Source organism: Panthera tigris, chromosome B1 (genome assembly GCF_018350195.1).
Source record: "Panthera tigris isolate Pti1 chromosome B1, P.tigris_Pti1_mat1.1, whole genome shotgun sequence".
In the NCBI taxonomy this organism is placed as follows: Eukaryota; Metazoa; Chordata; class Mammalia; order Carnivora; family Felidae; genus Panthera; species Panthera tigris.
The window spans coordinates 1,743,493-1,768,617 of record NC_056663.1 but is presented as its reverse complement, the minus strand read 5'-3'; the positions used below and the strand labels follow the sequence as shown (position 1 = coordinate 1,768,617).

General features: G+C 55.3%; 2 protein-coding genes and 1 long non-coding RNA gene across 7 annotated transcripts in view; 1 reads left to right on the top strand and 2 right to left on the bottom strand.

Moving 5' to 3' along the window:
- ARHGEF10 (Rho guanine nucleotide exchange factor 10) overlaps positions 1-14,332 on the bottom strand; it is a 104,445-nt gene extending 90,113 nt beyond the window's left edge. Inside the window, exon 1 of one of the 4 annotated variants that reach the window (XM_042982830.1) lies at positions 14,258-14,332. Coding sequence is in view for 1 of the 4 variants with exons in the window: in XM_042982827.1 (XP_042838761.1) it covers positions 2,519-2,613 (95 nt within the window). In the remaining 3 variants the exon portion in view is untranslated. Of the gene's footprint in view, positions 1-295; positions 614-2,518; positions 2,661-12,564; positions 12,680-14,257 lie in introns of those variants that run through there. The other 3 variants (XM_042982831.1, XM_042982827.1, XM_042982832.1) reach the window with 3 other exon arrangements.
- A 600-nt stretch (positions 14,333-14,932) lies between these two features.
- Positions 14,933-21,130, top strand: LOC122237811. The gene is made up of 3 exons (XR_006216457.1): positions 14,933-15,646; positions 17,654-17,734; positions 20,823-21,130. It is a non-coding gene; the product is annotated as an uncharacterized LOC122237811 (long non-coding RNA).
- Positions 21,131-24,683: 3,553 nt separating this feature from the next.
- Positions 24,684-25,125, bottom strand: part of CLN8 (CLN8 transmembrane ER and ERGIC protein) — a 44,925-nt gene continuing 44,483 nt past the window's right edge. For both annotated transcript variants that reach the window (XR_006216449.1, XR_006216450.1), the window contains exon 5: positions 24,684-24,814. The gene's annotated coding sequence lies outside the window, so the exon portion shown is untranslated. The remainder of the gene's footprint in view (positions 24,815-25,125) is intronic.

The window sequence follows — 25,125 nt, the reverse complement described above, 5'->3', positions numbered from 1 at the left end:
GCTATCAGAGAACCTGAGGCACCAGCCGCTCACCGGCTCTTTCCCACTCGCCCCTGCTCCAGGGAAGGGATGTGAGGTCTCCCCAGAGGGCGAGCTGCCCTAGCCAGAGGCTGGGACCCTGCATCCCATCTGCCGTCCCCAGTTCACGCCAGCCATCTCCACGCAGGCCACCTCCATGCAGCCTCTCCCGGCACTCCCCCTGCAAACTCTGATCCCTCTCTCTGCCCTCCCTCCCATGGCTGCGCCCCTCCTGCGTGGCCTCAGCTCCCAGCCACAAGGAGAGGACACATCTCACCTGTGGAAAAGGACAACGCCCAGCCTCAGCACAACGAAGCATCACCACAAGGAAATCCTAATAGGAGCAGTCCACTTGGGGGCCCTAGGACACAGAATCCGGGGCGTCCTGGGAGGGAACGAAGGACAGGATGGGGACCAGAGGCTGGAGAAGCAGGGCAGACAGCCCAGCCAGGACTGCACTTTGACTGAAAGTGTCCATGAATGGAGTGCAGCCCACACCCGCGCTGCCCCTCTGCCTGCCCTCCAGGCCCTCCTGCCCTTCCCCCTGACCCCTGCAGCTCACCAGTTTGTTCGCCTCCCAGGACCTCTGCACCCCTGCCTCCTTCCACCCACCCAGGACCTCTGCACCCCTGCCTCCTTCCCCCACCCAGGACCTCTGCACCCCTGCCTCCTTCCCTCCTCCTAGGACCTCTGCACCCCTGCCTCCTTCCCCCTCCCAGGACCTCTGCACCCCTGCCTCCTTCCCTCCTCCTAGGACCTCTGCACCCCTGCCTCCTTCCCCCTCCCAGGACCTCTGCACCCCTGCCTCCTTCCCTCCTCCTAGGACCTCTGCACCCCTGCCTCCTTCCACCCACCCAGCACCGCTGCACCCCTGCCTCCTTCCCCCTCCCAGGACCTCTGCACCCCTGCCTCCTTCCCCCTCCCAGGACCTCTGCACCCCTGCCTCCTTCCCTCCTCCTAGGACCTCTGCACCCCTGCCTCCTTCCACCCACCCAGCACCGCGGCACCCCTGCCTCCTTCCCCCTCCCAGGACCTGTGCACCCCTGCCTCCTTCCGCACTCCCAAGGTCTCTATATCCCTGCCTCCTTCCCCCTCCCAGGACCTCTGCACCCCTGCTCCTTCCCCCTTCCTGGAGCTCTGCAGCCCTGCCTCCTTCCACCCACCCAGGACCTCTGCACCCCTGCTCCTTCCCCCTCCCTGGACCTCTGCACCCCTGCCTCCTTCCACCCACCCAGGACCTCTGCACCCCTGCCTCCTTCCCTCCACCCAGGACCTCTGCACCCTTGCCTCCTTCCACCCACCCAGGACCTCTGCACCCCTGCCTCCTTCCCCCTCCCAGGACCTCTGCACCCCTGCCTCCTTCCCCCTGCCAGGATCTCTGTACCCCTGCCTCCTTCCCTCCTCCTAGGACCTCTGAACCCCTGCCTCCTTCCACCCACCCAGCACCTCTGCACCCCTGCCTCCTTCCACCCACCCAGGACCTCTGCACCCCTGCCTCCTTTCCCCTCCCAGGACCTCTGCACCTCTGACTCCTTCCACCCAACTAGGACTTCTGCACCCCTGCATCCTTCCCCCTCCCAGGACTTCTGCACCCCTGCCTCCTTCCACCCACCCAGAAACTCTGTACCCCGCCTCTTTCCCCCTCCCAGGATCTCTGCACCCCTGCCTCCTTCCTCCTCCCAGGATCTCTGCACCCCTGCCTCCTTCCCCCTCCCAGGATCTCTGCATCCCTGCCTGCTTCCCCCACCCAGGACTTCTGCACCCCTGCCTCCCCCCACCCAAGGCCTCTGCCATGGCTGAGATGAATTCATGTGCATGTCAACCTTCTGGTTTGTTGTTCTCTGAGCCCAGCCCAGGCCCCAATCTGGAGTCCAGGAGGAAACACCATCCCCCTCCCCTAGAGAGAGAAAGGGGAGGGAAGGAGCCTTGTCCAGCCCCACCCCGCAGGGAGTGCGTGTGGCTCGGGGTGGGACACATCCAGGAGCCTGTCCAGGCACGCTCCCTCTGGAAGGGCGCAGGCTGCTGAACGCTGGCTCAGAACAAGGAACACACGTAACCTTGGCTGATGCCCAGGCCGTAAGTGCACGTTTGTAGAGCTGGGAAAATACTTCCTTATTTAGGACCTACTAGTAAGGAACAAACTCCAGAAAGGGGTTTTGTGAGGAGGGAGGAAGAGGAGGGGAAGGGACACAGGAGCTCCTGGTGGGTCACACTGTGGGCAGCTGGAGGCCCCTGTCGAGGGGAACCCCCTCCCCCGGGGGTGGGGTCCACACGGGCTCTGACCGTGTCAGTGACATGGCTGTGCCTGCCTGTCCTCTGATGGTCAATTTACCAAGAGGAGACTCACCATCCAACTGCACGTCCCCCGGAAAGCTCTGGAAGGCCCGTCTGCACTGAATGCACAGACTCGGGTCATCTGAGTCAGAGCAATCCAGACTTTTCTCTAAACCTCAACTTCACCTGCACAAAATCACAACTGCTTCACATGATCAAGACTTACCGAGGAGTGAGATCTGTCTTTATCAGCCCAAGTCTTTGAGAAATGCTTTCTTTAAATATCAAACTCAGAAAACAAAATAGCAGAAAGTTGCTCATGGAAGTGAACGGTCTCTAGAGCTGCCTCTGCTCCCAGAGCCCACACCCTGTGCTCCCACCAGCCCTCCTCCCGGAGCCCACACCCTGTGCCCCATCAGCCCACCAGCGGGGGCGCCGCTCTCTCTGATTAATTCTGGGGCCGGGCGCCCTCCGCAGCCTCTCCAGGCCTCCCTGTTCTTTCCCACGCCACACTGTGCCCGACCCAAGGACAGGGCAGAGCATCCCAGGAAAGGGTCAGCTCACAACGTGACCCAGAGTAAAACCACAAGCCCCTCCACTAAGACCCACGTGCCCAGAAGTTTCATGCATAAAGTGAACTCCAACTGTAAGAATCATCCTCAGAGCTACCAGGACAGGCGGCCTCAGAACAGGGGTCACCTGGAACCCGGGCCAGAGTCTGAGCCCTGCACCCCCAGCAGGACAACCTCCGTGCCCAGGGTGCAGGGCCTCCAAGGGGTGGGGGCCGCCCAGGAAGGGAGTTACTTACGGGAAGCGTAATCGAATGCTCCCACAGAGAAATGTTATCACATCGGTCAGACCCAGGATAAGAGCCATCCCCCCGCAGGGCACAGCAAGCCTCCTTCCTCACACACGTGGGGAGGGGAGTCCGTGAACCTGCTCCGTCCCCCGGGACACGGCCCCCAGGGTGCTGGGGTGCCCACACACCCAACACCAGCGGAGCCACACCGTGGACCCTGGGAAGAGGAAGGAGAGGGTGTCCAGAGGGCGCAATCACTGTGCCCACACTGCAGTCCTGGGCAGGGAGGCAGGAGAGCAGGCTAGGACTCTGCCAGCACGGCTGAGGCAGGGCTGCGAAGAGAGTGCTTCCCGGAGGAAGACAGAGGAGGGCAGCACGAGGGGAGGGAGGCCCCCCCACCTGCAGGGGGACCCCCCCCCCATCCAGGGCAGGGCCTCGTGCTTGGCTCCAAGGGGATCCACGGACGTGTTTGAGCAGGGAACTGATGTGGCCAGAGAGGCCTTTTTAGAAGGTTACTCAGGTATCGGGGTCCACAGGGCACCGGGGATGGAGGGTACCCCCCAGATGCCCGGGGTCCACAGGGCCAGGTGGATGGAGGGTATCTCCAAGACCACGGGGCAGGAGCAGAGGTTCATGACCATGAGACGATGCTAATTAGGCAAGTGAAGACTCCTTAGCCTGCAGCCCTCCAAAATGGTGGGCATTTCTTTTTTTAAATTTTTTTTTAATGTTTATTTATTTTTGAGAGAGAGAGAAAGATTCAGAGCACAAGCAGGGGAGGGACAGAGAGAGAGAGAGGGAGACACACAGGGAGGGAGACAGCACAGAGCCCGACGCGGGGCTCGAACTCATGAACCGCGAGATCATGATCTGAACCGAAGTCGGACACCTAACCACTGAGCCAACAAGGCGCCCCCAAAGTGGTGGGCATTTCTCCTTCAACCCCACCAAGTCTTAAAGTACATGTGACAGGTGGCCAGACAAAATCAAACAGGAAACCCCAGCCTCAAACGGCACATCAGACAAGACGGACTTCACACACAGAGCATTTGTTTCCAAAGCAGAATACACGCTCTTCTCAAGTGCATACGGCACATTCTCCAGGACAGATCGCATGTTAGGTGACAAATCAAATCTCGACAAACTTAACAAGACTGAAACCATATCAAAGGTCTCTTGTGATCACACTGGAATGAAACTAGAAACCAATCACAGGAAAATGGGGAAAAACACAAATATGTGGAGACTGAACGACATCCTAGTGAACAACCAGTGAGTCAAACAAGAAACCCAAAGGAAATAAAAAAAAAAAAATACCTTGTTTCGTTTGAGACAAAGAAAACGGAAACACAACACTCCAAAATCTATGGAAAGCAGCAAAGCTACTCTGAGACAGAAATCTGTAGCCATAAATGTCTATGTTAAGAAACAAGAGGGCTCCTGGGAGCTTGGTCGGTTGGGCATCCAACCTCGGCTCAGGTCATGATCTCACGGTTCTTGAGTTCGAGCCCTGCATCAGACTCTGTGCTGACAGCTTGGAGCCTGGAGCCTGCTTCGGATTCTGTGTCTCCCTCTCTCTCTCTGCCACTCCCCTCCTTCTCTCTCTTTCTCTCTCTCTCTCTCTCTCTCAAAAATAAATAAATATTTAAAAAAAAAGAAAACAAAGAAACAAGAATGGGGTGCCTGGGTGGTTCTGTCAGTTAAGCATGAAACTCTTGATTTCAGATCAGGTTGTGAGATTGAGTCCCCTGTCGGGCTCCATGCTGGGCATGAAGCTCGAGTAAGACTCTCTTTTTTTCATTTTTTTTTCTTAATTTGAGAGAGAGAGGGAGCACACACATGAGTGGGGGAGAGGGGCAGATGGGGAAGGAGGGAGGGGGACAGAGAATCATAACCAGGCTGTCCGCTCAGTGTGGAGCCTGATGAGGGGCTCAATCCCACTCTCCCTCTCTTTCCGCCCCTCTCCCACTCATATATGCTGTCTCTCTGTACGTAAAAAATAAAAAAGAAACAAGAAAAATCTCAAAGGAACCACCCCACTCTACATCTCAAGGAAGAAAAGAACAAAGATCAGAATGGAAATAAATCGGACAAAAAGCAATAGAAAAAAATCAATGAAACTACGAGTTTCTGAAAAGATACAACTGACAAACCTCTCAGCAGACCTACTGGGGAAAAAAACCAGAGAGGACTCAAATAAAACCACACGTAGCAGACGAGCCATTTCATCAGATACCAAAGAAATACAAAGGATCATAAGAAACTTAGTACGAACAATTTTAAGCCAACAAACTGTACGACCTACAAGGAATGGAAAACTCCTACAAACAACTTACAAAGACTGAATCAGGAGGAAATAGAAAATCTGAACAGACCCGCTGCTAGTAAGGAGATAGAATCAGTCACCAAAAACCTCCCAACAAACAAATATCCAGGGCCAGACAGCTTCACGGACGAGACCTACCAAACATTAAAGTTAGAATTAATACCAATCCTTCCCCAATCTCTTCAAGAAAAACAGAGGAATGGGAAACACTTCCAACTGCATTTTAGGAGGCCAGCATTACCCCGATGCTAAAACAAGACAAAGACAACATAATTAAGGAAAATTACAGTCCCGATGAACAAAGACGTAAAAATCCTCAGTGACATAGTGGTGAACCATAATGGACGCCGCATTGAAAGGATCAAACGCCGTGACCAAGTGCAGTTCACCCCAGGAATGCCAGGCTCAACATCGACAGGTCAGCGAGAACCACCTACCAACAAAAAGGAAGACAAAGATCACAGGGTGATCAGCATCAGTGCGGAAAAACCGTTGGACAAAATTCGACATCTGTGTATGACTTAAAAAAGAAAACAAAAACCTCAACAAGTGGGTATAGAGACAACGCACTTCGACCTAATAAAGGCCCCATGTGACAAGCACACAGCCGACATCACACTCAGTGAGGAAAGCAGAAAGCGTCTCCTCTAAGATCAGGAACAAGACAGGGATCACCACCTTTCTTCATCACGGTGCTGCAAGTCCCAGGCTCAGCAATGAGGCAAGAAAAGAGACAAGAGGCATCCACACTGGGAAGGCAGAGGCAAAACTGATACTCTCCGCAGACAGCGTGACGCTGTCCATAGAACACCCCAGAGACCGCACCAAAAGACTGTTAGAAACAAATTCAGCAAAGCCGAAGGACACAAAATCAAAGTACGCACGAATCGGCTGTACTTCTACACAAAGTAACAAGTTACCAGAAAAATCAAGAAAATGGGCGCCCGGGTGGCTCGGTCAGTTAAGTGTCCGACTTCGGCTCGGGTCAGGATCTCACGGTTCGTCGGTTCGAGCCCCACATCGGGCTCTGTGCGGACAGCTCGGAGCCTGGAACGTGCTTCGGATTCTGTGTCTCCCTCTCTCTCTGCCCCTCCCCCATTCAGTCTCTGTCTGTCTGTCTCTCTCAAAAATAAATAAACATTTAAAAAAAGTGAGGGAGAGGGGCGCCTGGGTGGCTCAGTTGGTTGAGCATCCAATTTCAGCTCAGGTCATATCTCCTGGTTCGTAGGTTTGAGCCCCACGTCGGGCTCTGTGCTGACAGCTCAGAGCCTGGAACCTGCTTCGGATTCTGTGTCTCCCTCTCTCTCTGCCCCTCCCCCACTTGTACCTTCTTTCTTAAAAATAAATAAATATACATTTTTTAAAAACCGGGCAGAGGATCTGAAAAGATATCTTTCCAAAGAAAACATACAGGTGGCACAAAGGCACATGGAAAGGTGCTCTCACCATCAGGGACCATCAGGGAAATGCAAATCAAACACATTGAGAGATCGCCTCCCGCCTGTCAGAACCGCTAAAATCAAAAAGACAAAAGGTAAGGAGCGCTGACAAGGATGTGGAGAAAGGGGCCCTGGAGAAGGCACGCAGGTTCCTCGAAACATTAACCCTAGAACTCGCCCACGGTTCGGCAATCCCACTTCTGGACAGTCATCCTAAGACGCGTGTAAGCCACCGAAGTGTCCACGGAAGGAAGAACGGGAAGAAACTACGGTGTGATACACACCACGCCACGCGGACTACTACCCTGCCGTAGGGACAGAGGTTCTGCTCTCCGCAGCGACACGGACCGGCTGGCCGCGTCACATTGGCTGAAACAAACGGACAGAGACAAGTATCAAGTGACCTCGTCTTACGTGGACTGAAAACGAGCTCATAAGTACAAAGAACGGATTGGTGGTTGCCGGACGCAGGGGTGGGGGTGGGAGAAGTGAGGGGAGGGTGTGAGAGATCCAAGATCCCACCGACAAGATGAGTCGGTCCTGGAACGTTCCATAGGCAGGGACACTAGCGCTAAGAGCACACTATGGCACGCGGGTCCCCCGCTGTCCGAAAGTACAGTGTTCCGACGAAATCCCTCAGAGCAGAGATAGAAGGAATCATCATTCATTTCTATGGGAAAATCTGTGACCGTGAACAGACCCCAAAAATTATTCTCTCAGGCTTTTCTTGGGCCACAGGGACACATGCCGCTAACAGACGCCCGAAATAAATGGAGAAGGCACAGACGGGGACAGGCGGCTGCACGCAGAGCGTCCCTAGGACAGAGCCGGGCTGTGCCCCTCTGGCTGGAGGACACACGTCTATTTTCACGGATTGACTGTTTTCACAGAAGCGAAATCCTCCTCGGGCTCTTTGGGCGAGGGAAACCAGGTCCTAACGTGGGTCTTTCCAAGAAGCCAAGTGGCTTAGCGTGACCTTTCAGAAAGCAGGAGACGCTCGTATCTGAAAGTTGCCACGGGGGTATGCAAAATGTTCCCCCAGAGACATCGCCGGCCCCAGCGGGAGGCACCTTGCTCAGCATATCGAATTGTGAGCACTCCCACCTCCAGAAACGTCCTTCTTGCCCTCGCTCAGGACAGAACTTCAACAGCTGGGAGTTACCCCGATCCCCCTTTCTCCTGTTCCCAGCATCTAACCCGTTGGGAATCGGGGCACTTCTGTCTTGAAATCATTACCGGAATACGACCAACCACTCCCTCCAAGGCCACCTGTCTGGCCCACACTGACTCCTGTCTCTTGCCTGAGTTACTGGAAAAGCCTCACAAGTGATCTCCCTTCCCCATCCTCAACCCTCTGTAAACTGTTTCCAAGACTGCAGCCAGGATGGCCCAGTTAAACAGGGGTCACGTGTGGTCACAGCCCTGCCATGGCTTTCTGTCACCCTCTGTCACTTCCCTGAGGCCAAGTCCTACCTCTGTCTTCCGCAGCCACGGGCCGTCTTGCTGTTCCTGGACATGCCTGGTACGCTCCTGCCTCAGGACCTTTGCACGTGCGATTCCTTCTGCTTGGAAAGGTCTCGTTGCCTTATCACTCACCTTCTTTAGATCTTTACTCAAGTATCGCCCTCCTAGCGGTCCTACCTGCTCCCGTGTGAACAGCATCACCCTCTCCTCACCTTCACACCCCCAGCCCTGCCTCCACCTTTACTCTTCCAGAGCATTTATCGTAGTCTCTAGTCCATTTCAGCAGGCCTATCATGTCGGCTTAGTAGTTGAACCCATTTGATTCCTGGTGCGAAGCCCGGGGGGAAAAGGTGCCTGGGGCCCTTCCACAGCCCAGAGCCAGAGAGCAGGCTGGCTGGCCAACTGCGCCCCGGAGCACCATCAGGAGAATGGGCCTTACTAGGAACACACCTGCGTGTGAAGCCACAGCCGCCTCGGTTACAGGTGAGCACGTGCACTTCCTGTTCCATCCCGAACGCTGAGCAGGGACCCGTCCCGGGGTGCACATCTCCCTCTGGCTGGGTCCTGCCTAACAGGGCCATCTCCTCACTGCCGCGAACACCTGTGCCCGGTTCCCGCACACCCCTGCGGCCGGGCAGAATGGGACACCTGTCACTCCCTCCTGGTAAGTCGCACAGTGCGCAGGAGGGACAGCAGACCGCCCGGGCTCTGCCTCACTCTCACACATCAGGCCCGGACCGAGGCCCTCACGGAGGCCGCTGGCCCCTGCGGTCCTGGGAACCTGGCGGCGGGAACGGGATCTCAGCTGCAAATGACAAGTGACCCCCTCCCCGCAGCACAGTAGTGGTGGACAGGACGCCCCAGCGTGGCCCCGTCAGAAACGCTTGTGCCGCCAGACTCCCCGAACATGCCCACGACATTCCCGCAGCTCCCGGGAGGCAGGTGGCACGCGGGGCACGAGTAAGCCCCCGCCCCGCCCCCCCCTCCCCGCGACTGGGCCGCTGCCCCCCGCCCCGCCGAGTCCGGGCTCCAGAGCAGTCTTATCACTGCTGCAGCACAGGGCTGTGGGGGGCGGAGCCCAGTCCCTGTCCTTGGGACGAGGCCAGTGACGGCCCACAGCCTCCCGGCCGCCCGATCCACCCGGCCCGCAGGCCCAGACCTGCTGGCACAAGTGACGAAAAGACACGCGGGATTCTTTCCGCTGGAGCTCAGCGCCAGCCTCGGGAGCGCGATCCTCCTGCTCTCCGGGACTCCCCGGGCTGTGTCTACACTGGCCCGTGCAGGCCTCCCATCCAGAAGGCTCAGCAAACGCCCTCGGGGTTCAAGTCACTTCCCAGCCGCTGTTAAAAAGGCAGAGCAGCCAACAACGACGGCTGTGCTGCAAACTCGGACGACAGCCCTCCTGACACAGCCCTTCCAAGCCCTGGCTTCAAACTTCGCCCGCTGGCCACGGAGGACCACGTCAGCATCAACACCTCTTCCAATGCACTCGCCTCCCGGTCCTTAAAGCCAGGAACCAAGCGCAAGTCGCTGCTCTCTTCTCCGCTCACAGAAATGAGAATAACAGAATGAAACCCTCAGTGTGCCCAGCACGCTTGTGTCAAGATGTAATGCCCGGGCCTTTCTCACACGGGCAGCACTTCTCACTTCAACGTTTATTTATTTTTGAGAGAGAGACAGACAGAGCACAAGAGGGGGAGGGAGACAGAGAGAGAGAGGGAGACACAGAATCTGAAGCAGGCTACAGGCTCTGAGCTGTCAGCACAGAGCCCGACATGGGGCTCGAACCCATGACCCTGAGATCATGACCTGATGATCTCAGATGCTTAACCGACTGAGCCACCCAGGCACCCTAATGTTTTTGTTTTTATTTATTTTTGAGACAGAGACAGAGAGTGAGTGCGTAGGGGGCAGAGAAAGACGGAGACACAGAATCCAAAGCAGGCTCCAGGCTCTGAGCTGTCAGCACAGAGCCTAACGCAGGGCTCGAACTCATGAACCGTAAAATCACGTCCTGAGCCGAAGTTGGGGGCTTAACAGACTGAGTCACCCAGGCGCCCCGTCCCATGGGCAGCTCTTAATGACCCACACTAACGAGAGAAGCCAGAAGTTCAGAGGTCACGTATATATGTGACATCGTGGCTTTCCTTATAACATCTGTATCTCAGAGGAAATGTCTACATTGCCTTCTTAAAATAGTAACGACGATCATGGCACTGTCACGAAAGGGTCTGGAGCTCCACAGCCAAACCATGTGGCCGTGGCCTGGATAAAAATGAAGACACACCCTCAGCCCACAAAGCGAAGCCCACATCCTCAGGGACCCCGACACGCCTCACGCTGGAAGATCCTTTGCTACGCGAGGTTGTCCGTGTACAGAATACCCAGGCACCCTCCCCCATTCCTTCTGCTTTCTTCATGAATTCTCCAGTTTGGGACTTGTGAGTGGTCACTGGGTCAAGCTTCCAGAGTCTAGGATGGGCCAGCAGGTAAGCAGACCCCTCGGAGCCCCCGCGGAGAGCTAAGAGCCGCTCGATTCCCTCCGGACGTGCAATGCGCCACCGCCCCCCGGGCTCCTACACAACGTACCCCCCTTCTCCGTGTCTCCCTGTCACAGAGGCCACCCCACACAGTTTTAGCTGAGGCTGTGTTTTACTGTAACCAATTTCTGATACTGGAAGGCGGTTCATGGGAGAGAAAAACATGAACACTACAAAAGATTCAATATTTCAAAAAATCTTTTTCACGTGAAAATATGAAATAAAAACACACACAGCCCCTCCTACCAGCAGGTACAGATCACTTCAGTGACTCAAAGAAAAGGAGGGGAAAAAGAGTACCTGTGGTTCTGACAACCATTCCTTTTCACGATCGGAGCTTTGAAGATTCACGAACAAGCAGTGAGAAGCGTGAGGTGTGTGTGTCAGGGAGGCTGGGGGCGGAGAAGGTCCCGGGTCTGTCATCTGCTGTCAGCCAGGGCCGTCCCTGTCACAGGCGAGGCCCCGCCACAGCCTCCCGCAGATGCACTCAGCTCTCATCTGGGACCCCGGGTCAGACTCACCCAGACCTGGAGCTCCCGTGCCTACCGCACAGCTCCAGGATCTCCCGTCCTTCCAAAATTACACTTGCAGGAGGCTTGGTTGAGAAAGGTATGATCCCACCTAATCGAAGTTTCACACCTACTCTCCCTTTCCGTCTTCTTTCTCTCCACTCCCCTTCTACCCGTGCAGACTAGGAGTAACGTACCAGCTGAACACCAACACGCTCTGAGACCTTTCTACCACACCCTGTGCAATACAGCAACATCCTACAACTCGGGTTTTTAAACTATTATTTACGGAACAATACAGCCAAAATCCCCCCATTTTCATTTCACTCTGCAGACCATTTTCTGTGTAAAAAGCCTTTCCATAGAAACTGTGTTCCTGCAACTTTGTAAGTGAGTAGACTTGAAACTCTGTGGCATGACCTAACTCACCCCGGGTCAGGTGAGCGCTTCCAGAACTCAACCCAGGGCTCCTGACCATCAAGCCCCTTGCTGCAACAGGCCTGCCTCTATCCAGAATTCCCAAAGACTTTCCTCTTACCTTCACTGCAAAGAAACTACATAGAAAACACAGCAGATCAAAATATTGAGATGATAAATTTAGTAAAAGTAGAAAGGTAAAAGGTAAAAAGTGGGGCGCCTGGGTGGCTCAGTCGCTTAAGCGTCCAACTTTAGCTCAGGTCATGATCTCACAGTTTGTGACTTTGAGCCCCGCACTGGGCTCTGTGCTAACAGCTCAGAGCCTGGAGCCTGCTTCAGATTCTGTCTCCTTCTCTCTCTGCCCTTTCCCAGCTCTCTCTCTCTCTCTCTCTCTCAAGAATAGACATTAAAAAAAACAAACAAAAAAAAAACATTTTTAAAGGTAAAAAGCTATTTTAAATAACTCTCAATTTCCCTCTTCCCTAATTGTAACCCCTGGTGGAAGGTTAATCAGTTATGACATAGCACCTTAGACAAATGACAAGGAACCAGGAAATTCTGTATCTGACTACAAACGGCCCCCGTCCCTAACCGTAGACGTTAGCCACTCAGTCATATGCTAGGGCCAATCAAATAAACACTGTTAGTTGTGGAGCAAATTATATTTCAAAAACACAAACACCAAATCTTATCTTTCCTTTCTAATAAAAGTTACTTCCTACGAAACAGATATACGAAATAGATTTAGTGAACAATAAGTGAACAGTGAAAACCTCACCCCTGCAATGTTCCACCTGGCGGGGCACTCAGGCACGCCTGCACCGAAACCGCACACTGACAGCTTCTTAGGTTGCACTTTGCGGCTCAACCAGAGAGGAGAGAACAGCCCGCGAGGTTTGGAGTTAATGAGAAGTTTCACCTCTAGCAAAAGTGAGTCACTGACATGAATACTGCATTGCGCCAATCTGCTGCTTTCTCTGAACACGGATGCATCGTTTGCCCAGATGTTGATGCTCAAAACTGAGGGTCTCACAGAGGCGAAGTGTCGCCAGCTGGGGGTGAGTCGGTGCCTCCTGAGTATGGCCTGCACCCCTGCTTCAGTTTCTGGAGCCGTGATACTCTGAGAGAACGGGGACACATACTTGCTTCCAAGATGTAATTACGTTCATCCTGAAGCAGACCAATGACTTTGTCTTTACAGGAAAAGGGAAATTACTGTTCCAGATAAACACCTCAGTTCCTCCCGTGACTTGAGTGGGGTCTGGTTGACTCCAGCCTCCAGGCCCCTGCCCGGAGGACCCTCCCACACAATCCTGACAGCCCATTACCACTATCCCGTGGGGGAGGACCCCAGGCACCCTGCCGAAGCTGGGGGGCTGCTCGTGGGCTTGCTCCCTCCACATCTGTGCGCGGGGTAACAGGAGAAATTCCACCCAATTTGGCGGCCACTCGTGGTCTGTTACCTGCACTGTCTGTACCCAGGAGTGACAGGTGACACCCTGAAGCTGGGGGCTGCTCATGGACCCCCTTACACATGAGCTGTATTGTCTGTGCCAGGGGACAGGGGACACCCCACTGGGTGGGGTGCTGCTCACGGTCCATCACCTGCACTGTGGGTGCTCAAGGGTGCAGGGGACACCCCTCTGCAGTTGGGGGGGTTGCATATGAACCACTCCTTGATGTCTGTGCTCAGAGGAGACAGGACACTCGTCTGAAGTTGGGTGGCTGCTCATGGGCCTGTTACCTGCACTGTGTGCTGGGCTGAGGGCACAGGGGCACCCCACTAAAGTTGGGAGGCTGCGTTCAGTCCTTTAGGTCCACTGTCTGTGCCCAGGGGGAAGGGCACACCCCGAAGTTGTTCAGGGCGGGGGGCGGGGGGGGGGCGGAGGAGAGGGGGTGCTCATGGGCTGGTTAGCTCCACAGTGGTGCTCGGGGTGCCAGAAACCATCCCGCAGAAGCTGGGTGTTGCCCGTGGTCCATTACTTGCACTGTGTGCTGGGGAGAGGGCACAGCGCGCACCCCACTGAAGCTGGGGGCTGCGTGCTGTCCGTTACCTGCACTGTTCCTGGGGAACAAGGCCCCCACCACCAGGGGTCTGCACCTCCCGTAAAACTGCGGGTGGGCGGGCAGCCCAGAGTTCACGGATCTGTGGGATTTAGCGAGTTTAGGGGGCACTGGACGGAAGAGAGACTTTCAAAGGAAAAAGCAAACTCGTCCGAGACCCGCGATTAACTCGCTGGACGCGCCCTTCAAGGACCCCAGCCTCCCATTCCTGGGCCCGCGCCCTCCCCACCGGAACCCCCGCCTCTCCCCACAGGACCCCAGACTCCTTGCGACCGCCAGTCATCCCTGCCCCCCCCCCCCCACAGACCCCCGGACCCTGCCCCTGGGCCTGCACCGTCCCCCAGGGATCCTCACGTCCCGGCCCGAACTCACCCCCCAAGTACCCTGGCCCTCTAGCTTGCACTCACCCAGGCGGGACCACCGCCAGCCGGCCCTCCGAGCGCCCCTCACCCTGCCCCGCTGCTGCCGCCCTGGGATGCGCCCTGGCCCCGCCCACAGGGAGGCAGCTCCACCCCCACGGTCTGACTGGGCGGCTTCGACGGTGCCGGGAGCCCATTGGATTCTACTCCTGCCCGTCCTCGGCCACGCTCCGCCCACACGCCCGCGCATTCCTGCGGGGCCACGTGGCCGCCCGCGGCCCCTCCTAGGCCCAACGCCCCGCCAGGCTGCGCACGCGTGGGCGGGGGGCGGGGGCACGGTCCCCCAGACTCCCGGCCCTTCCTGAGGACGGTTAGATTGTGCACATGTGGGCGGGGGGCATGGGGACGCCCCCTGCAAACGCCAGCCCTTCCCGAGGACCCTTAGACTGTGCACGCGTGGGCGGGGGGAGGCATGGGGACGCCCCCTCCAAACGTCAGCCCTTCCCGAGGACCCTTAGACTGTGCACGCGTGGGTGGGGGCAGGACCACCCCCCACTCCCACCCTGCCCCAGATACAGGCCTTTCCCCAAGCACCCATAGACTGTGCACGCGTGGGCGGGGTCGTGGGTAAGACCCCTACCCCCTACCCCCCCCCCCCCCGACACCCGACGCTTCCCGAGGACTCTTGGGCTGTGCACGCGGGGGAAGGAATCCCCCTTCCGCCCACTCCCACCCCGCCCCAGACACTTGTCCTCCCCCAAGCACCCATAGTGCACACGTGGGTCGGGTCGTGGGCAGGACCCCTCAAATCACCTGGCCCTTCAGGAGGACCCTTGGGCTGTGCACGCGTGGGCGGGGGCAGGACCCCCCCCCCCCCCATACAGACACCTGTCCTTCTTGAGGACCCTTGGGCTGTGCCTGGGCAAGGCCCCTGGGCCACAGACCACCCCCCAGAGCACCACCCCTTCCTTCCAGTACTGATCCAGCCTGCAGGCCGGTCCTGGCCCCTCAGGAGGTCAGCTGCTCTCAGACCCGCCAGGGCTTGGGCCTTAGGAAATGCAGCGAGTTCACACGTTTCCCAGCCAATTTTCAGAGGCAAGGAGTAGTGCTCTGAGAGACACAAGTGCGCCTTCTGCTTCCGCCCCCCAATGCGGAGCGCGTCCTAGGCTTTCCAGCCTTCGCAGACTTTGAGTCCATCTGTGGTGGAAAACCGGCGCACGCTGGGTTCCGCAGGGAAGCGTCCAGCCTGGACGGGAAGGTCAACCCGTGCTGTTGGACTTGTTAACCAGCGGCGCCTGTTTCATGATTTACAAAGAAACGCACTATTGTTACCGTGACCACTGAAGGCAGGGACTGGGGACCCAGGTGTCTTTAACCAGACTACGAAGAAACCGAACTCACGGCTGGAGGATGTTCCCTGGTACACGGGCCTCACAGGTAGCACGGGTGTTCTTGTTTTTCCAAGACGTGGGCTCCTCCCCTCTCCTGCCCAAATCTCTGAACCCCAGAAGCGATTTAAGGTCGGGATTTTACAGCTGCCAGACGTCTCAGAGATCTCTGGCCCCACTCACTTGGCTTAGAGAATAAAACCAAGCAGCTAATTGTCGTAATTAATTGAAACATTAAGTGCCCCTACAGCTTGGCTGCTCTGTGTAAGTTCATTCGCTGACAGTTTTGACTAATGTAAATCACGGTCCTAATACACAGAGACTGTGGTGATTAGGAAGTAAACAATAGTAGGTCAGGCAATATTTTAGCAATATTTACTGTTTTAATGTTTCTTTATATTTGAGAGAGAGGCAGGCTAGGGTGTGAGCGGGAGAGGGCAGGGAGAGAGGGAGACACAGAATCCGAAGCAGGCTCCAGGCTCCGAGCTGTCAGCACAGAGCCTGACGTGGGGCTCGAACCCACGAACTGTGAGATCGTGACCTGAGCTGAAGTCGGAAGCTTAACCCACTGAGCCACCCAGGCGCCCCTAGCGATATTTATTATTAGCATTTGCTCATTTTGTAGAATAGGCTGAGCTATTTTTAAATCCTATTTCAGACCTGTCTTACTGCACGCTCTGAAGATACTGGCGCCTGAATCAATGAAAAAACATATTTCCTGTCAGTGAATTAATAACAGAAAAATATTATAATGTCTGTATTCCTAGGGTTCTTTCAGGACCTTACTCAAAGGTCTTCTACCCAGACAATTACCTTATTGGTCATGGTGAACAGACGTTAAAAGATGAGCTGAATTAGTTCTAGTTTGCCACACAGCAAGAAAATCCTGATGCTTGTTATGTTTCCGGATCAAGAAGGCCAGCAGTAAGAGGGAAATAGTAGCATGTATAGAATAAACAAAGGATTTGGAGTCCATCTGGGGGATGCTATTCTGGTTTCTGACACTGAGAAAATCCTGTGACTTACACAGTCTCTAACCATATAAAAACGTGACTAATAATATCTACATCACAGCTCAGAAGCTTAAAGGGAGACCTTGGGGTGCCAGCGTGGCTCAGTCGGTGAAGTGTCTCTTGATTTCGGCTCGGGTCATGGTCCCAGGTGGTGGGATGGAGCCCCGCATTGGGCTCTGCGCTGAACATGGGGCCAACTTGGGATTCTCTCTCTCTCTCCCTCTGCTCCCCCCCTTTCCTTCTCAAAATAAATAAACATTTAAAAGGGGGAACTCTACAAAAAGGCACTGGGATATCTGGCAAGAGCAGGTGCTCAGTAAGTCATAATAATTATTTGGGTCTATTTTTTTTCCCCAGAAGAATGAAAACATATTGAATCAACATTTCTAATAGATGGCTCACAAGCTTACTTTCAAAAACTTAAGGACAATCACAAAGCTACTATTGTGTCATATTTCACTCAGAAATTGTGTTCGGGGACCTATGAGGACAATGGAGTAGTCCCGTCATAACTAGCAGTACGGATTGGAGTTTCCCATTTCCAAATGGTGGTGTTGACACTTGTAGCTCGGGGCCGCCAGAAAGGGCATGTGGGGGGGACCACAGGGCAATGCGCCCGGCGGGGCTGGGTCAGGCGGAACTCTGATTTAAGGCTCCAATCCTTCTAGCTCATTCCAGTGTTCCTCACAGATGTATTGCCATTTTCTGTGAGCCCTGATATGGAAAAGGTTGCGAATTTCCACTGAGATTCCTTCTTTGACCCTTAGTATATTTAGAAAACTTCGGTTTAATTTTTAAACATTGACTTTTTGGTTTTCTTTTCATTATGACTAAGGCTTAACTCCCCTGTGGTCTAAACATATAATCTATATAATTTCAGTGTTTTCAAGCGTGTAGACTTGCTTCATGGCTCAGCGTATAGTCTATTTTGGTAAATGCTCTATGAGCACTTGAAAAGAACGTATTCTGCATGTATTATGTAATGTTCTATACGTCAGTTAGGTCATATTTGTTACCAATTTCCGGTCTGCTTTTTCTATCAGATATTAAGAAAGGCGTATTAAAATCTTCAAACATGCTATTCTATTCAACATTGTATTGGAGAATCTACCCAGTGTTATAAGGTAAGAAAAACAAAAAGTATGAAGAGAGGAAAAACTTGATTATTGACAGATAATATGATTGTTTTCATAGAAAATCCAAAGTAATGTGCAAATAAACTGTTAGAATTAAAAGGGGAATGTAGACATTTGAGATGGATCATAGCCTTAAACTATAAAGTTTCTGGGGAAAAATGTAGAAAATATGCATCTTAGGGTAGAACACAAAATGCACTTACCATTTAAAAGGATTCAATGGGACTTCATACAAATGTGACATTTATCTCATGATCATTAAGAAAATGGAAAGGCAATGGGGCGCCTGGGTGGCTCAGTCAGTTGGGCGTCCAGCTTTGATTCAGGTCATGATGTCACGGTCTGTGAGTTCTAGCCCCGCGTCAGGCTCTGTGCTGACAGCTCAGAGCCTGGAGCCTGCTTCAGATTCTGTGTCTCCCTCTCTCTCTGCCCCTCCCCCACTTGTACTGTGTCTCTCCAAAAAATAAGTAAACAAATAAATATTAAGATCAATTTTAATAAAAAAGAAAATGGAAAGCCACAGCCTGGAAGTTAAGATGTGCAATATACATACTGAATTCCTACACATCAGCAATAAAAAGACAGTCTATTCAAAAATTAATATTTCACAGAAGATTTGCTGATGGCCAAGAAGAACCAGAAAGGGTGCTCAACAGTGTAACTTTCAGGAAAATCCAAATTAAAACCACAATGAGATACCATCACACCCATGCAAGGACAGCAAAAATCAGACTGACCATAGCAAGTGTCAGTGAGGACAGTGAGCAGCGGGGACAATCGTGTCTGCCGAGTTCTCCAGGGACAGAGTAGACGGGAGACACATCTGCAGAGTCAGAGGCTGTCCTCAGGCCAGGGGGCCCCGGCAGCTGCCTCACGGCCTGCCCTCGGGACTGCTGAGTCCCGGCCATCCTGACACCCCGCCAGCCAAGTGCCTACAGCCAGTCTCTTCATGTGTCTCCTAGTGCCTGTCCCTGCCCCTGCCTATGGACGGGGTTCCTGGGCATGTTGCTCAACTCAAGTTGGCGGCCACTGCTCTGGGCAGGAGGACAGCTCGGCCACTGCTCCGGACAGGAAGTCGGCAGTCACTCCTCCGGGCGGGAGGACAGAGCAGGCTTTGGAACCAGACCGCCAGGCTCAATCTCTGCTACCTCCCAGCTGGGTGACCTTGACATGTTCTGGACTTCACTAAGCCTCAGTGTTCTCCGTGTACGCAGGCTTATTCTCGGTCCCCAGCGTGGGAGGCCCTAGGGAGTGAAGATTAACTGTGGCCGTGGGCACAGACCTGCCCACACTGGAGCTAGGAATTCTAGTGTTTGCTAACGGTTATGTCAGGGGTCAGGGGACAACGTGGTGTGATGGGAGAGTAGTCAACCAGGGGGATCAGAGCCGGTGCCACCGGCAAGGACCGGGAGAAGCCTGGGGGTGGCCGACATCACTGCAGGGAGCTTGCTGGGGCAACGCCAGGGTCTGACGTGGAACAGACACAGAGGACACACTGCTGGTTTAAGGACAGCTCCCTCCGGCGCCCGGGCTGTGCTCAGCTAACTGAAGTCTTGGGCCACCAGTGCTCCTGTGTGTCTGCTTCTTCCCCTGCAGGCTCTGAGCCACGGGGGTGCTCCCGCTTCTTCTGGGCCTCCCGACACCAAATACAGGGCCAGAAAGACGCCACTTGTTCAGTCAGCATGCGTGCGACAGTATACCGATACCCTATGTGTCTCACGTTCTGTCCACAGCCCCACCTCCTTCCATCCCCTCCAGCCACCCCTCCTCCCAGGCCGGCCCCTCCCAAGCTGTGTCCCAGGGACACTGCTCCCCACTGTGTTTGTGTCCAATCCCCCACATGCACTCCGACCCTTGCTAGCCGTGCCTGGCTTGCAATGGGTACGCAGGACCCACTGGGGGACAGTCCGGCCCGTGTGGGCCACCAGAGGATACACCGGGCTGATAAGAAGGGGCTGTAGATGAACTTGGGGCAGCCACTCCTGGTGAGGCACATCCCGATCCCTGAGGACAGAGTCAAAGACACATAGTGAGGCGGACCGCTTTGCAAACCATGCACGGTTCCTTTCCAGTCAACTGATCGCTGTGTCTTTATAAAGTTCTGAAAGTAAAACGAAAACAAGCAACTAGGTTAACACACACACCGTTCAAGAATCGGTCAGGATTGGCTTCTAGGTGGTCCTAGTGGGGGAGGGAGGCTGTGCTCACTTTCCTGACTGTGGTGATGGTTTCACAAATGCGCACAGACGTCCAAACTCACTAAATTGTAACTTTGATTACACACGGTTTATCGTACGTCAGCTATCCCTCAACAAAGCTGTTAGACACAGATCAGCGAGAGCCGGGAGCAGCCTGGCCTGAGACCCCTTGGCTTAGGTCTCACACACAGCAGGTGTGCCCTCTCTTGACTTTCCTGGCTGCACTCATGGGGACTCCAGTTCCTGTCCCCACATGTTGGACGGAGTTGGGATTTAGGGTCAGATGGTCATAAACGTTTTCCCACTGATGTGGCGGCCCAGTAGAACACCGGGGGGCCGGCGGTGTGGGGTGTCCACAGGTGGAACACCGGGGGGCCGGCGGTGTGGAGTGTCGACAAGCCCTGCCTCAGGACTACACCATGATTGCACAGATGGGAGGATGGCAGGCGTCCCTGGCGTCCACCTGCTGAACGCCCCACACTCACAACAGGACATTGCCTGCCTAGCTCCAAGGTTCTCTCTAGCGGCCGTTCTCTCCTTGAGTTGGTGTTGGGGAACTTTCTGCTGCTTTTGCTCCGGGAAGCTGCCTCAAGGGCATTTGGAGGTTACTGGTCTTTGCAAATTGGCATTGCATATGTTCATGGCCCACGGAACATGTTTGCAAAACTTAATTGGAGGAGACAGTGGGGAGACAGAGCCAGATGCAAAAGATGGGCCAATGGATAGGCGGCAGGTCTCCCGACGAGGTCCCCAGTGAGGCTGGTGGGGAAATGCCCGGCGCCTGTTTCCCACAGGACGGGGTCTGCCCTCCTAGCTGCAGACCTAGAAGACCTAGAACAAATTCTTTTGCTCAAAACTGTCTGTCCTCCCGTGCACAGATGACCAATGGGGCGCGTGTGTGGACGGGCTAACTGGGCCCGGATCCCGTCAGCTGCACCACCCACGCATGTTGGCCAGTGGAAGACGGCCGTCAGGAGAGCAGGAGAAGGGAGATGGTCACGTGGACCCCCCAGCAGGGACGTGGCCTTCTCTCCGCATGCCCTTCGCAGTGCTGGCCCGACACAGCGGCACTTCCCACCCCGCCCACTGGTGCCCCCTTGGATGGATGGCGGGCCAAGTGGATGACCTGTGGGGGGAGGGGAGGAGAAAAGGGACAAGAAGCCCAGCGGAGGGTGGAGGGGCCTGGCGAAGCTGGGGGTAACACTGCCCCTCTGTTTCAGATGGGTCGCTAGAATCTGGTGGGGAGAAGGAAGCATTGTTCCAGGCGGGGAACAGGAACGTTTTTGTTCCCAGAGAACTTGCAACAACGACTAAGCTGTTTTCTTGCTTTGCACTACGTCCAGTGGAGGAGAGGCCGGGGGTGGGGGGTGGGGGGGCTCTCAGGACAGCAGGCGGCTCCATGTCCAGACCCCTGCAGCACCGGGGAGGGGCCGGTCACATGCCACGCGTCCATCTAAACGCTCCAGGTGGCTCCTGGCTCCTGCGGGGCTGACGCTGGAGTCCTGAAACCCATCCGCAGGGCCGTGCCCCTCCTCACGCGGTGCGCATGGACCGCACAAGCTCTTTCCCTCCCCCACGCCCTTCCTCGGCCTCCCTCCTCCCCCCCACCCCCGCCCAAGCCTCTGGCAGAACAATTCCAAGCTGGAGGGGCTGGAGCTGGCAAGGAATGTTGAAGAAGGGAAAGAAGAAGAAGACTCCTGTGGATGATCTAGAAGGTTCTTTTCTGTTCCGGGAGCCATGGTTCTGCCCACGGCAAGCTGCGGTTCTCAGTGCTGCCGAGCGTAGGAGTCATCCATGCCTAGCGAGACACACGGCCGAGACAGGCCTGCGCCCCAAAGCTGTCCCCTTGGCCTGAGGCCCTCCATTAGTGGGAAGCAGGGCATCTTGTGCCCCAACCATGCGCACTCATACTGATTCCGCGGTCACCCCGGTCCCCGCTGCCGTCTGAGGGCCGTCCGGAGAAGCACAGGGAGATCGTGGTGCTGTGTGAGCCGGGGCAGAGGAGGCCAGGCCGTGGTGCCCGCCATGGACTCCGGGAATTCAGTGCCAGGAGGCCGGTGAGCGCAGAGGAGAGACAGCCGTACCCACGGCAGAGGCTACGGGAAGCGTGGCGGGAGCGATCCCACGCCTCGCAAGAGTGTGCTCCCCGGGTCCCTTGGGTGCAAGCTGCACCGCCCATGGATGCGGAGTCTCCTTCCACCAGGTTCACAGACGCTCCCTCCACGGTGACTCCTTCTTCCAGCAACCCCATGGGGCTGACCGGCACCTTCCCTCTCCTCCCATCTTACCCAGGAGTCCTGAGGCTCGAGGGTGACCTCGCTCTGCCCCTTCCTATCCTCACACAGGACATGTAGTCCTTGGCTCTGACCCGGGACAAGGTGTCCCTGCTCCTGCCCAACCCCATCTTGGCGACTCTGTTGCCCAGAGTTCAGCCTTGTAGTCTGGCTTTATTTCAATGCACCAAACAGGCCAATCCTCCTGACCCCCTTACCCTCACTCAAACTTGCAGACGCACAGCGAGGGCGGGCGGGGCTGCAGCCCAGCTCCCCAGGGCCCTTCCTGGAAGGCAGAACCCAACCTAGGATGTGTTCTCATTCCCAGCTGCCTTGTCTGCTCCCCCACCTTTTCCAACGTGGTTTTTGTTACACTTCTGCGATATAATTTTTAAAAAGCGTTCATGTATCTGCTCCCAATTCCTGACACAGAGCTCCAGAATTCCTTGCACTCTCCTGGGTGGTAGGAACACATTTGTTCCAATGAGGTGACCCGGCATAGCATCAGGGCAGGGGCTGGTCAGTGGAAACACGGGGCCACGATCTGGGCCCTTCAGCCCCACCCCCACATCCCAAGGAGGGGACAGGGGCCTGACACTGGGCTAACGACCATCATGTCTACGTGAGGAAGCCCCCGTAAAATAGTGTCTCCCACCAGTGGGGGGCTCAGGGAGTTTCCGGGCGGGTGTACGTGTTACGTGCTGAGAGGGTGATGCCCTCCCCACCCCCACCCCGTCCACGTCCACGAGGACAGGAGCTCCCAGGGGCCCTCCCAGACCTCAGCCCACGTGCCTCTTGATCCAGCCGTTGGTCAGCACCCTTCGCCATCCAGGTAAGTAGTATCTTTATGACAGAACAAACCAGTGCACACAAGGGGTTTCCTGAGTTCTCGAGCCACTGGGGCAAGTGACTGAAAGCTGAGGCGGGGGGGCGTGGGAACCACGCGGGTCAGAAGCACAGGACAGGATGGAGCCCTTTAGCCTGGGGATGTGACGCTGAACGCCAACAGGCTGTAGGACCCCGGGCTGATGTCGGGAGAACTGGCTGGTGCAGGGACTCCACGCGTGTGGTGTCCAAGTGCTGGGAGTAGAACGTTGTCCTTCGACATCCCTCTGCCGAAGCATCCCCCAGGGACACCTCGGGGTCCCACGCTCTCCCTCACGGCTTGGCTTCCTCTCTCTGCTACAAAGCAATTCTCCCTCTGCCACGGCCACGGCCCTGCGCCCTCCTGAGTCAGGCTTCCCCAGACCTGCCCTCCCCTGCCCCGCGTCCCCCGCCCTGCGCGGAGCCTCCGAGATCGCCAGCCCGGGGGTTCCACGAGTGCCTTCCTTCTGAGCGTGCTCCAGTCCATCCGCACGCGGCCAGCCTTCACGCAGAGCATGCGTGATCTGACCTGACTCCCAGCTACCCGCAGGACTCCCCCTGCTTCCAGCACATTCAAGCCGGGGCTCTGCCTCATAGAGACATGAGGTGACGGGATTAACAGAGGCTAAGGCAGGAGGGAGGCGGTCTGTTGCTGTTCCCATCTCCGGTTTTTATCCATAGGCTGGAGACCAAGGGAGACTTGGCTGGGGTAGCGCCTCACACTGTGTTTTAGGTATCGCCATTATTCAAAAGCTTGTCCCTAAAAGAGGTATTTCTCGCAGATTTCTGGGACACGGGTCATTACAGGGCAGCAAGGCGGCGGTTGATGAGACTTTGATCAAACCGACCCGAGGGAGGTTGTGTTTGAGCTGGCCGAACAGTCTCACCTGGGCCGATGGCTGCCCCTCATCCCACCTGCTCCAGGAAGCTCAGCTCCTGGGCCAACCCTCCAGCCTGCAGGCGGACAACCCCAACCCACCGCCTTCCCAGGACGGCTTCCGCTCCCCCAGAGGGACCCCTGTGGCTGAGGAGTCATTTCCCCAATGACCTGAGGACTCCCTCATTCCCGTGTGCCTCTCTTCACTCTGCTTGTGACCCTCCGGCCCTATTCTAACTTAATTAAAACGAAGTGGGGGCTCCCGGCTGGCTCAGTCCATAGAGCATGCGACTCTTGACTTGTGAGTTCAAGCCCCACATTGGATGTAGAGATTACTTAAATAAATCTTTTAAAAAAAAGAAATACAATGAGGTGTTCACGCTCCAGATTGAGAATGCAGTGAAGTCTCCAATACCAAGTGCCGACAAGTCCGTGGAGAAGGTAGGATGGTCACACGTGATTATAGGAGCCCAAACAGTCCGTTTAACCCGCAGCACTGGGTGCGGTCTGTCACACATCATGCCTACACTCACCGCCGACCCAGGATCGCCACTCTTGGTACTTACCCCAGCTAAAATAAAAATGTGTGTGCACAAAAGTCTTGTAGAAGAAATAGCCTGGAAGCTTTCTTCCAGAGAGCCCCCAGGTAGAGACAACCCGTCCACAGGTGAGCAGATAAACAGATCTATCTGGTTATATTCAGACAACGGCGCGCTACTCAGTAATAAAAAAGAACACTATTGATAAATCTCCAAACATTATGCCAGACGAAAGAGGTCAGACACGCGGGAATGTGTCTTCCCACTGACACGAAGCTCTAAACAGCCGACGTGGCCCGGGGGAGCCGGTGAGTCATCTGGGGAGACATAAGAAAATCTGGGGTGAAGGTATTGTCTGTCGTGGTTGGGGGGGGCGCATACATGGCATATGCGTTTTTCTCAACTCATCTGGCTGTTAAGTGAAAACAGGTACGTTAATTTTATAGCAGGTAAATTGCACCTCAAGATGGTTCTTTTTTTTTTTTATTTTTTTAACGTTTATTTATTTTTGAGACAGAGAGAGACAGAGCATGAACGGGGGAGGGTCAGAGAGAGGGAGACACAGAATCCGCAACAGGCTCCAGGCTCTGAGCTGTCAGCACAGAGCCTGACGTGGGGCTTGAACTCA